We start from the raw sequence: 13,069 nt of genomic DNA on the forward strand, positions 1-13,069 counted from the left end.
TATATATATATATATTTGTATTTGAATGATTTTAGGTTTAGTTAACGATAGTTAACTCAGAGTCCAAAAGGTTGAGAACCGCTGATCTACACAAGTTCTGACAGTAAACATTTTTTTTAACCCTAAGTGTGCTGGTGTGTGTGTGTGTGTGTGCAGGAGCTGCGGTGTCGCGAGGAGGAGCTGAAGCGCGCGGCACTGGAGCAGAAGTCTCACGAGGAGTTCCTGCGTCAGCGCGAGCAGCAGTTAGCACAGTGGGAGCAAGACGTGTTCGAGCGCGAGCTATCGCTGCTCATCCTGCACCTCAACCAGAACCAGAAACCCAACGTCAAGAAGCGCAAGGGAACCTTCAAGAAGCACAAGCTGAAGGTGAAGAACGGAGAGAAGATCAGCATGCCGCAGGCTGAAGGTGACGGAGAGAAGATCAGCATGCCGCAGGGTGAGGCTTCTCGTCACACACACACACGCCTTCTAGTGGCTTGATAAGATGGCTCTACTAGCTTAGTGGATTGCTATGCGGTTGCTAAAACTTTCTGGATTATTTTTAGTTGATTATGTGTTGCCAGGGTATTGCTAGGGTGTTGCTGTGCAGTTACTAGGGTGCTCTGTGTGATATTCTGATCTGTAGATATGGTTTGGGTCGCTCCTTCAGTTTGTCCTCACTAATAACCACATAATCTGTTACGATCAGTGTGTTTGAGGTCGTTATATAAAGCTGACGATCCACAGTGCTCTCTAATTATTACATGCACTTTATTAAAGACGTTAATGAGCTGCAGTCGTTCAGTAATGAGCTGTTATGACTCTAGAATGGAAAGAAGTTAACGTGTAATAGAACACAGAGAACACACACATTTCTTCACATCGTTAGTAATAATTAACCGCACTGTACTGCACTGTAAAGTGAGACATTAAAGCTGAATGGGTTAAAACAAATAACTAAGAGATATCAACATAATTATACTGTTGTTATTAATTACTGTGCAATAAGACAGTTGTGTTATATTTCTGAAATGTTATGTTTAAATTTGATGCATTATTTCATTAAATATGCACTAATTTGCAGAAATGTCCAGAACATAAATCTAAAGCCAGGCTCCTCATTTTTGTTTGATTTTGTTGTCATATTAGAGTTAGATGTTTTTATAGAGGGGATTCTGGATTTCTGTTTTTATCACTCCATAAATCAGAAAATACTGTCAACAGACAGAAAACGAATTCATTTTCACCCTGTTTTTAAGAATAAAATGTCATAAAAACTCATGTGAGTGATATATCAACAAACCCCTCAGTAAAATCCTTCAGAATATAGAGAGGAATAAAACTCTAAGTTTTGGTGTATGTAAGTGCTGCTGAAGTGGAGAAACAAACTCATTTTGAGAAAAACGCCTTTAAAGATATGCATTGTAATTGAAATCTATAGATGCAAATAAAGTGTCAAAATAAAACCAGGCAAATGAAATATGAACAAACCCCTCAGTAAAAACCTTCAGAATATAGAGAGGAATACATCGCTAAGTTTTGATGTCTATAAGTGACGCTGAAGAGAAGGAAAAACTTTTAAAGATATCTATTGGAACTGAAATCTACAGACGCAAATAGATAAAGTGCCATAAAACAAACAATTAAAATGGCATCCACTAGTCTGAAAGAATACATTTTATGGAAGCATAATCTCAGTGGTTTTGTCTGTAGTGCGTTGAAGATGTTTTCTTGTCTAGTGTTGAATGTACATGTTTGTCTTGATCTGATTGTACATATTGTTTATTTTTTGCCCTGTAGATTTTATCCATAAGATCACGGTCCAGGCGTCTCCGTGTTTGGAGAAGAGGCGTAACTCTCCGGATCTGGGCTCGCCGTCCATCGGTCCGCGCTTCCGAGCGATACAGCGTGAGTCTGTCTGGATATCTCATTCCTTTGATTATTCTTCCATACATGCATTACAAAACACAACATCAACTTTCAAATACAATCGAAACACAGTAAACAGATACAAAATTAAGAGGAAGATATAAAAGAACAAAGGAAGTCATATGTGGCGGAAAAATAAAATGCATAGAAGTGACATTGCAATAAATTGCATATGGTGACACTGTTATCAACTGGAATTATGGAATACAAAAATTATTATTGGTATTAGTATTTCAGGGTTTATAATGGTATATATGTGAATGCAATGAAGAATCAGTTTTCATCATGATGAAAGTGTGTTTGTCAGCACATGGTGGCGCTGTTGTGTCTCAGATGTTTGTTGTCTCTCTCTGCTGTGTGTCTCAGTGAGTCCCAGTGAGAGTAAGTGGAGCTCGGTTTGGCCGCTGGAGTCTCTTCCTCTCAAGCAGACCAACGGCGAGAGGAGATTCGCTCCTCATCTGAGCCCCAAAAGCCCCAAGAGTCCAAAGATCCTCCGTCTGAGCGCGCAGGAGAACAGGTATGGGACGGGGACGGGTGTATATCAGCACGTTTGTGTGTGAAACGATTGAATCTGAAGTGTGTGTTTGTGTGTGTCAGTCTGTCGATGAGAGCCAAACTCCTGGAGGTGGACAGTAACGAGAACGAGGACTCCAAAGCTGATTTTGAGGAGTACAGACCCATCACACCAGAGTCCAGCCACAACGGTAACACACACACACACACACACACACACACACTCTCTCTCTCTCTCTCTCTCTCTCTCTCTCTCTCTCTCTCTCTCTCTCTTTCAACATTACACTATAACCGAGAGCTATCAATTTTAACATTTATTAGACTTTAAAAAGTAACTTTTAATTTAAGTGAACTTAAAACAATCTTCATATAAACCCATTATAATTAATGTCAGCTTTTTAGCTACCTGTGCCCTTCAGCAAGTAGGAAATATACAGAAATAGAATAAAGTTATCAAACACTAAATTCTAAATTAAATATAGATGAATCCTTAAAGCTCTTTTTTTCTTTAGTTCTTTGATGAACAGACGTCACAGCAGCAGGTTATCAGGTTATTTCAGCTGCTGAACATGACACGGATCTGACACGCATCGTAGTTTCTCATAACTCTTTACCTTTTCTGACTCATTTAAAGTCTCTATAATGAGCTGTGGAGTTGAATCGGGTGTTAGATGAGGGACACAGTGCTGCCATGGAAAACTATTTCAGAGACATGTTCTTAAATCGGACTCATATAACAGATACTTACATGCACGCACAGTTTTAAGGCAGCTTTAATCGCCTTTTTGGTAACTTCATGACTTAACTGACAACATAACTATGACAATGCATGCTCATAATTTCAACCAGAAACTTGTTTTTCACTGACATAAGGCGTTTGGTCCTTACACGAAGACTTAAAGATTTCAGCATCTATATTTTATATGGCAATGATTTGCGATAAAAAATAGTGGTTTATTAACTTTTGTCAGCATGCTAAATCAAAATGATATTTATCATTATTTCACATAAAAAGAGAGCATACTTGTTCAGTCGCAGCTGCTCCGTTTATTTGTGATGACTGGAATGCACAAAACAACTCCATTAGGGCATATGTGTATAACACAATAGAAAAACATTGATAAACCCTCTTATGTTTGTCAAATCTGTTTAGAAAGAATGAGCATTTATATTTATTTTACCACAATGCATGTAACCTGAGGAGGTTTGAGCACTGTCTGCTGTCTCACTATACTGTTATCCTTTCAGCCAGAGCAACAGAGAGAGCTCATAGACAGAAAAACAGAGTTATGAGTTACAGAGTAGCTATATGAAATTTATGACGTGCAGATCCAAAATGACGTCCTGTATCAACAAATGCACTAGCACGCTCACTTTTGGCCCGACAGTGGAAACGCGGTTATTGTTTACTTCAGTTTGCCACAAAAATATCCCTTGATGCTGATATAGCTTTCAAAAATAAATAAATAAGAAACTGACAAAATATCAGTGTCTGGCTTATTTTAGAATCTGTATCATATCAGCTAGAAATCTCCATATTTCTGTGTGTGTCTCTCAGAGGGCTCAGAGAGTGAGGAAGGCGGCTTGTCCCCGTGCAGTTCTCCCAAACCGGATCACTCCGGGCTGGTCTGTCTGGGAAAGAGCACACACCGTGCTCTGCTTGGCAGCACCGCCCTGCTGGCGTCCGTGGCTCTGGGTCGCTGTCTGGAGCCGCAGCACCCGCCCACACCGCCTCCACGGGCCTCGTCACGGACGCACCTGCCCACACTGGAGCCGGAGCCGGAGGTGGGAGATCTGATCACGTTCAGCATGGACTCACTGCCGCGAGGCTTTCTGGACTTGCTGAAGCCGCCGGAGATCAAGCCGCTGCTGCTCACGCCGCCGCCACCCAACCCGCGGGACAGAGAGCGGCCGGGGCGCAGGACGGCTTCGGACTGGAGCGCACACGCCAACGGAGACGCCGAGGTGCCGCAGCAGAGCGGAGAGCGCAGGAGGAGGTCCAGCTACGGACTGAACTCATCACAGCTCAGTAAGACTGCTTATACAACACAAACTGCTCCAAAGCAGATTTACAAAAATAAACAGTGTTGCAAAGTTCTTCAGTTTCAGAAATCTGTCATTTCGGTGGTCGAACGATATATCGGCCAGTATTTGGCATTTTGTACTTATCAGCATTGGGCAGTTTTTTTTTCTGTTTGGCTGATATTTCGGAAGCAGGACTTTTATTTTGACAGTGCTGATAACACCAGCGCCTGAGCGCACAGTAGGGCTGTCAAAATGGCTGAAAAACTAAATTCGAATTTTGTACTTAAATGTTATAAAAATTCGAATTTAAAATGCATAATTTCAGTTACTGCCTGACGCACACCTAAAATTAAAATGCAACATTCAATATGGATTTTTATTTTAAATTCGACGAATATTCGAAATTCAAAATTTTTTTGACAGCCCTAGCACACAGAGCATTCTCCATCTTCATTAGTTTACTTTACTGTCTCTGTTTAACAGTTCTGACTAATTATTACACAGAACTTTTAAACAAAGTTAGTAAACAGTATGCGAATTTTATATATAAACAGTATATTATTATTAGATGTTGTCATCATATTTAATGTAAAATTCCTACATTTAATCAGTTAATTCATTTAGAATAATAAAACACTATAGGCTGTTATCAAACATTAAATCTGTAGTGTTAAAATGTATTTTGTTGATGCAGAAGTGGCACAGAAGCTGCATCTAAAGCAACATTTAGATGTATTTTACACTGATGGACTGATATAGTGGCCAATTTACATGATAGACTGATATTGGCACATTTTGACTATATATCATCATCTGATTTCCTTCCTGGCTGGTTAATAGGGATAGTAGTCAGTGGATGATGCAGGTCATCTTCAGTTCTCAAGTGTGATATTTTGTGTTGTGTGTGTGTGTGTGTGTGTGTGTGTGTGTGTATATATATAAAAACCCATCAGAGGAACTGCTGTCTGGACCAAACAGAAAGTAGATAAAAAAATGTTTATTGCAAATATTAAATTACAGTAAAAATCTCAGTTTTCCATTTGCATTTACTGTTTTAGCTCGCAACGACAAGGTCAATGGTCTGATTTCCAGGAAATGCATTTACTGATCAAACTGTAAACCTTGAATGCAACGTGAGTGGCTTTGGATAAAACCATCTGCCAAATGCATAAATGTACATTTAAAAACACAAATGCATGCACCAATACAAAATATATAAAGAAAAACTGACAGTAGACCATTGAACCGTTTAAAATAATTTGTTTGTGTTGATTTAGCTATGATGTGTGCATTAATAATTTGATAGTTTGGGTCAGTTATTACACCATATAAACAGTGTTATTTTAGTATCACTGAGGTACTATTCTAGTTTTTATTAATAACTTGAATTAGTTTTTATGTTTGTATTTTCAGTTTTCAATTTTTATTTTACAATTGTAGTAATTTGTTGTGTGTTTTGTCATTTTTATCAGTTTTTGTTTTATAATATATCATTTTTAAATTATGTTTTATTTCTGTTTTAGTTGTGGTCATTTTAGTTTTTTATTAATTTTATTTCTGTGACATTTATTTCAAGTAACATTTATTTTATTTTAGTTTTAGTTAACTTTAATAACTCCCCTTTATTTATATAGCACTCTATAGTACAGATTGTGTCAAAGCAGGATTACAGTGTTAAAGAGGAAAATAATGTTTCAATGATGCAGACAAAATTCAATTCTGCTGTAGAGCAGCTCTAAAAAGAAGACAATAGTAAACGGTCGATTTTTCAGTTAAAGTCAGATCATCGTTGATTGAGTTCAGTTTAACAACCATGTAAAGTAATCAATTATGGAATGAGTCAATTAATCTATGAAAAATGCATCTTTGCAACTATTCAGAACCATTAATTAAGCATTGAACTTTGGTTCAAAATATTTTTTACTCACTAACCATAACTAATCCTCTTCTCTGTCTTCTCTACTAGTGTTGGATCTTCCACTGTGTCAGGACACGTTTGAGGCCGAGGACAAGTCTCTGCTGCCGTTCGCCCTGTATCCACACCCCCGATTGTGGAGCCCTAAAACGCGGCGTCTGGAGGTCAACATCGTCCCTCGGCCGCGACCGTCCCCTAACCGGCCCCGCATCGACCCGTGGAGCTTTGTATCGGCCGGTGTGACGGACAGACTGGGCGCCAAGAAAACCGTCAGCAGTCCCACGAGCCCTCGACTGGGGTACCAGCCCTCGCCAACAAACCCCTTCACAAACTGTGACCTCTTCCCTTCCCCGGACTGCGATCCCTTTAATCTGAAGGTCGACCCTTCCATGAACTCGGACCACGCCTCGACCTTTGACCCCTTCTCAGCCCCCTTCCACACCTCGCGCTCGGCGCCCTGCTCCACCAACGGCAGTCCCAATCTGTCGCTCAGGGTGGCGCCGCTGAACCCGGCCGACTCTCCGCTCATAGACCTGGGCTGGATGGGCGGCACCAAAGAGAGGGTCCATCCTCACCGGAGCATCGGCCTCAGTCCGTTCAGATCACCAGCTCCGCTCAGAGACGACAGGTTCTGAACACTGTCCCGCAAACGAGGGTCCATGCCAATTCTGGGAAACAAAACCAAGGAGATTTCCATTTGACCCGATACTGCTGATGTGTTGATGGGTTCTGAATGCTCATTCAGTGGCGTGACTCCTGTCAGGAGTCACAAAACCTCAGTGTCTTCCTCTCTTGATTGGTTGGTCTTCCTGTCTTTCAGCACTGTCTCAGGGTCTTAGCGGCCTCTAGTTGCGCTTAAGTAGATCCGCACTCGTTGCATCGCTTTATCTGGTCTCAAATGTGATGTAGTTATTGTCATATGATTTCAAAATGATTCCTTGTTTCAGCCCACATTCGTCTCTGAAGGCGACAAAAGTTGCGTTTCATAATCCACGTCACGCGTCCCCGAATGAGTCGAGAAACGTTCTGCTGACCTCGCTGGTGGCGTTCGAGTTGAGTCAGAGATTATGGGGATGTATCAGCTGACAGAAGTAGAAATACAGATCAGCCTGAGATTATGAAATCACAAAATCATTTTTTTTAGATACCATCGTGTTGGCTCGCTAAATGTTGGACTAAAGCGCGTCAGGTAGAGTTTTAGTCCAAAGCAATGCGTAAACCTCAAATCACTTTCATCATCAGTAGTTCTGTCTGGTTTTCCAGTAAAATAATATTTAAATAGTCTTGAATTCAGATGCATTGAGAGGAAATCCATTTTATATATTTCTCAAACTTCACTAAATTTTGTTAATGGCTAAAACATTTTGGCATTGCGACGAGACTTGTGTTTTTCAGTGTAGGTGCTTTTGACAAAAGTTCATCCAGTTGATTTTAGGTTGGATTTCCAGTACATAATATCTAAATATTCAAAAGTCAAAATACATTTACTAGAGATGCAAACTGAAAAGTCTTGTTTTCCGATGAAAATGAGTTTATACTTAAAGCAAGAAAGAAATCTGTTCATGGGGTAAGAAAACTGAACTTAATTCAAAGGGGAAACAAGTTTATATTTATTCCTCCAAAGTTTCTTCCTTGTTTTAAGCAGCAAATTCAATTCATATCGATCATTTTTATCGGAAAACAAGATCTCGGAAGATATCGGAAAACAAGACTTGACGGTGAAACTCTTTCTGCATAAGGAAGCTCATTTCCGCCACGGAATAAAAAGGTCATTGTAACAATCTCATAATTAATGTCTCGCAATTCTGAGGTTATATCTGAGTTAAAGTCTCAACTGTGAGTTATAAACGTAGAATTGTCCGAAAAATGTAAAAATTGCAGGATAAAAAGTTGCAATTACTTCTTTAAATGTTTTTATTCCATGGCAGAAGCAAGCTTTCATATAATTATGTTGTTGTTTTCACTACAGAAAAAATAAAAGTAATTACGAATTTTTAACGACTTTTTTCTCGCAGTTGCGAGACTATATCTCACAATTTTTTTTCGAATCTCGAGTTTGTATCTTGCAATTTTTGACTTTATATTATATTTTTCTCTGATTTAAAAAAAAAAATTGTGAGATAAAAACTTGCAATTACCTTTTTCTTCTGTAGCAGAAACAAGCTTCCATAGGGTTGCGAGATTTAAACTCAATTTTAAAATATAGCTATTAAAATTGCTACATTTTAATAACACAGAATTCCAAAAACAAAAGGTCTGGAATTGTGAGATACTGAATTGGGATAAAAGTCAGAATTGCGAGATATAAATTCAGAATTGTGAGATAAAACGTTGCAAGCTTTTATGTATTTATTTTTTTATTTATTATAACTCTGAAACAGAAACAAGTTTCCATAGATTTGCGAGATTCTTCTATAGAATAAACTAAGAACCCACGTTTGTAACTTGCAATTGTGAGATATAAATTCACAATTGGGATAAAAAGTCTGAATTATGAGATGTAAACTTAGAATATAGAAAAAAAAAAAGCGAGATATAAAGTTAGAATTCTTAGAATAGAGATATAAACTTACAGTTGTGAGATATAAATTCACAATGTGTCAGAATTGTGAGATAAAACGTTGCAGTTAGCCTTTTCATGTTTTATTCTGTGGTGAAAATAAGCTTCCACGGATATGGGGTGCTCCTGCTGTATATCTTTGTCTTCTGACTGACGTTCACAAACACCTCTGCGAGCAGATCGTTTCTCCTCATTAGTGATGAGGATGATGGTGAATAAAGCTAATCGCAAGCTATTAATATTTATTACTGAGGCCTTTAACACACTGGATTCAAGAGATTTTAAGTCAGAGACACAGTCCACGTTAGGATGCTTTATTGTATTTTATATTAAGACATATCTTTAGGTTTTGTTCGGTTCTTCACTGGAGTCTGTGGAGATATGGGTGCTGCAAAGGGCCAAATCTGTGCTTTACAGTGTCAGAGTTGGACTGTGTGCCTTGATTGATTGAAATTCTTCTTTTACGCTCATGGTTTTTGAGATTTCCTCGACCAAAACACTCCAGGCGTCTCTCAGGCTCACGGACGTTCACACTCATCTTCCACTACCTGCTAAAAACTTGCCGATTTGAGGGAGAATCTTCTGTGTGAGGGGAAGATTTCTTGTTGATGATGATTCATGTTTTAATTGAAGCTTATTGCTATATATTCAGTTCTGTTGAAGCCTGTATAACATCTGTCGTGTGATTGTGTGAGTGTGTTATTCTCAGTAGGCTGGGCCTAATCACTCCATTACTCTGTGTGTGTGTGTGTGTGTGTGTGTGTGTGTGAGCTCAATCGTGAGTGTGTTGTTTCTGTATTAAAGGCTGAATGTTTATTTTGCTAATTGTAATGGGTTTTAACCTGTGGAACTTTTAAATTTAAAAAAAAAAAAAAGAGAAAAAGACTGCAAAAAGGAGCAAGACCAAATAAAATTTAACACGACTCTAAAACTGTGCCTGTGTTTGTGATTCTCACCATCTGTAACGAACATGGGAAAAGATACAAATTAGTTTGTGAAAAACCGAAAATCTAGTGTTGTTTTTCAAATTGTGGTAAAGTTTTATAGTGTTTAAATATTACCATATACTGTATATAATTCAGTGTGAGCATGAATAAATATGGCTAGTGTTATTTTAGTTTCATTGAGATACTATATTAGATATTTGTATTTCATTTTTTAATGAACAATAAATAAATTTTATTATATATTGTTTTATTGATGTATATCATTTTTATTTAAGTTTTATTTTAGTGTATCAAGTTAAACTAAACAAAAATGAGAAATGCCTTATGTCAACCAGTTGAAATAAAAAAGAATTACATTTTATTTGTCACTTTTTTTCAGTTTTTTTTTTTTTTTTTCGTTAACTATAATAAACCTGCTGTGGAATAGGCAATAATTATTTAAAATTTACAAGACTGCAACAAATTGGATTTATTGATGATAAATATATAAAGCTGGTAACTCATTCAGTTTATTAGTACTATAACAGAAATCTGACCTGTTATATAGATATATTTCAAAGTGGAATTAAGAATTTTAAATAAATGCTGGTTTTAATTTAAATTAAATTTTTGTTTATTGTGATATTGGCACACTGAGTGTCTGTGAACATGACATATTTCATAACTTTATCAGCATTGTTATTATTATGTGTTGAGAGTCAGTGTCTCCTGTAGGAGTCGCTGTAATGTCTCGGTTATGTATTGTAACCCTCATTCCCTGAAGGAGGGAATGGAGACGTCACGTCGGTGACCGACGAATTGGGAATCTCGCTAGAGAGACCAATCTACTTTGTGTAAACTAAACAAGCCAATGCACATTGGCATGCGATGATTGCATCCAGCTGCCGCTGATCGCAGCGCGAGTATAAGTAGGCAGCAGATGCAATGCATACTCAGGTTTTCGCTGAGGAGCCGAGCCGGTGACCCGGCCGCTCAGCGGTTTTACAGCAGCCGTGGCGACGGGACGTGACATCTCTGTTCCCTCCTTCAGGGAATGCTGCCCCTTCTAGTGTCTTGTGCGGGTCTCCTGCGCCCCTTTTAGGCGTAGGCCGGGGCTTGCAACAAGAAGACCAGTCACTGTTGTCGTAGCACTACCCACTCAGTGAGATTGGATAACACTGGGAAAACGTACCCATACCTCTTGGAACAAGAACGTTGCGGAAGCCCCATCCTTCCTGAAGGAGGTTTCGGAAGCACTTACCGCAAGCCGACACTGAACCGGGGCCTCTAAGTGCCTCTACCCGTTTGAGGTGAGAACACAGGAGGATACCGGCTCCACACGAAGGCTATAGAATCTAGCGAATGTGTTGGGGGTCGCCCAGCCCGCAGCTCTACAAATATCTGTCAGCGAGGCACCACGAGCCAGAGCCCACTGATAAGCCAGGGTGATGGCATCCACTATCCAGTGGGCCATCCTCTGCTTAGAGACGGCATTCCCCTTCTGCCGGCCTCCGTGGCAGACAAAGAGCTGGTCTGAGGTCCTGATGCTTGGTGTCCGGCCTACGTAGCATCTCAAAGCTCGGATGGGACAGAGCAAAGATAGGGCTGGGTCTGCAGGCTCACCACCTGATTCCTGAAGGGAGTAGTTGGAACCTTTGGCACATAGCCGGGCTGGGGCCTCAGGATTACCTGGGAGTCAGCCGGCCCGAACTCTAGGCACGATTCGTTGACCGAAAATGCATGCAGGTCCCCTACCCTCTTGATGGAGGCCAGCGCAAGCAGGAGCAGAGTTTTCATTGAAAGAAACTTTAGCTCAACTGACTCAAATGGGACCCGCTGTAGTGCTTCGAGCACCAGAGACGGGTCCCAAGAAGGTATAGAGGGAGGACGAGGAGGGTTCAACCTTCTCGCCCCCCTAAGGAACCTGATGACCAGGTCGTGCTTCCCCACCGTTCTCCCCTCTACGGGGTCGTGGTTAGCAGAAATAGCAGCAACGTAAACTTTAAGGGTGGAGGGAGACAGCCTTCGCTCCAACCCTTGCTGCAAAAAGGACAGCACAACTCCGATCGGGCATCTCCGGGGGTCTACCTAGAAACTCCACGTCCCATCCAGGGACCAGACATGAAGTTTCCAGAGGTCTGGATGTGGGTGCCAGAGGGTGCCCCATCTCTGAGTCAGTAGATCTTTCCTCAGAGGAATTTGCCAGGGAGGGGCTGTCACGAGGAGCATCAGTTCCGGGAACCAGGTCCGAGTGGGCCAGTAGGGCGCCACAAGCAGGACCTGCTCCTCGTCCTCCCTGACTCTGCACAGTGTCTGTGCAAGAAGGCTCACTGGGGGAAACGCATATTTGCGTAGGCCCCGAGGCCAGTGCGTCCGTGCCGAGTGTTCCCTCGTTCAGGGAGTAGAACAGCTGGAAGTGAGAGGTTTCTGGAGAGGCAAACAGGTCTACCTGAGCGACTCAGAAACGTCTCCAAATCAGCTGGACCGTCTGGGGATGGAGTCTCCACTCTCCGGCTCGTCGGCTGCACGGTTGTGCAGGCCCGGAATGTGAACGGCCTCAGATGCTTCTGACTCCAAAGGAGGAGGTGGCGGGTGAGTTGCGACATACGACGGGAGCGCAGACCTTGTCGGTTGATGTACGCAACAGTCGCAGTGTTGTCCATGCGGACCAGCACGTGCTTGCCTCGTAAGCACCCTCTGAGACGGTTCAAGGCAAGGCGTACTGCTAGCAACTCTAGGCAGTTGATTTGCCAGTGCAGTTGGGGGCCCGTCCACACCCCCGAGACTGCTTGCCCATTGTACGTGGCCCCCCAGCCGGTGGTGGAGGCATCCGTGTGTACCACAGCATGCCTCGACACCTGTTCTAGGGGCACTCCTGCCCAAAGAAACGTGAGGTCTGACCACGGGGTGAAGGTTTGGCGGCAGGCCAGTGTGACTTGGACCAGGTGAGTGCCGCGCTGCCACGCCCACCTCGGGACTCGGCCATGGAGCCAGTGCTGAAGCGGTCTCATATGAAGCAGCCCCAGCGGCGTGACTGCCGCAGCAGCTGCCATATGCACCAGGAGCCTCTGACATTGTTTCAGTGGGACCGCCATCCTGCCTTTGAATGAATTCAAGCACCCTGTTCGACCGAATCCAACTCCATACCGAGAAAGAGATCCTCTGCGTCGGGGAGAGTTTGCTCTTTTCCCAGTTGACCCGAAGGCCCAACAGGCTGAGGTG

General features: G+C 41.6%; 1 protein-coding gene across 1 annotated transcript; it reads left to right on the top strand.

The window, feature by feature from the left end:
• Nucleotides 1–156: 156 nt before the first annotated feature.
• LOC107732687 (mitogen-activated protein kinase kinase kinase 11-like) lies at nt 157–8,245 on the top strand (the record flags this gene model as incomplete). The annotated part of the gene is made up of 6 exons (XM_016544100.1): nt 157–436; nt 1,780–1,887; nt 2,275–2,425; nt 2,506–2,612; nt 3,980–4,450; nt 6,413–8,245. Coding segments are annotated over 6 exons (1,701 nt in total), but the record flags the coding sequence as incomplete, so codon positions are not given.
• Between the last annotated feature and the right edge of the window lie 4,824 nt (nt 8,246–13,069).

Source organism: Sinocyclocheilus rhinocerous, unplaced genomic scaffold (genome assembly GCF_001515625.1).
Source record: "Sinocyclocheilus rhinocerous isolate Xijiao unplaced genomic scaffold, SAMN03320098_v1.1 scaffold1480, whole genome shotgun sequence".
Lineage (NCBI taxonomy): Eukaryota > Metazoa > Chordata > Actinopteri > Cypriniformes > Cyprinidae > Sinocyclocheilus > Sinocyclocheilus rhinocerous.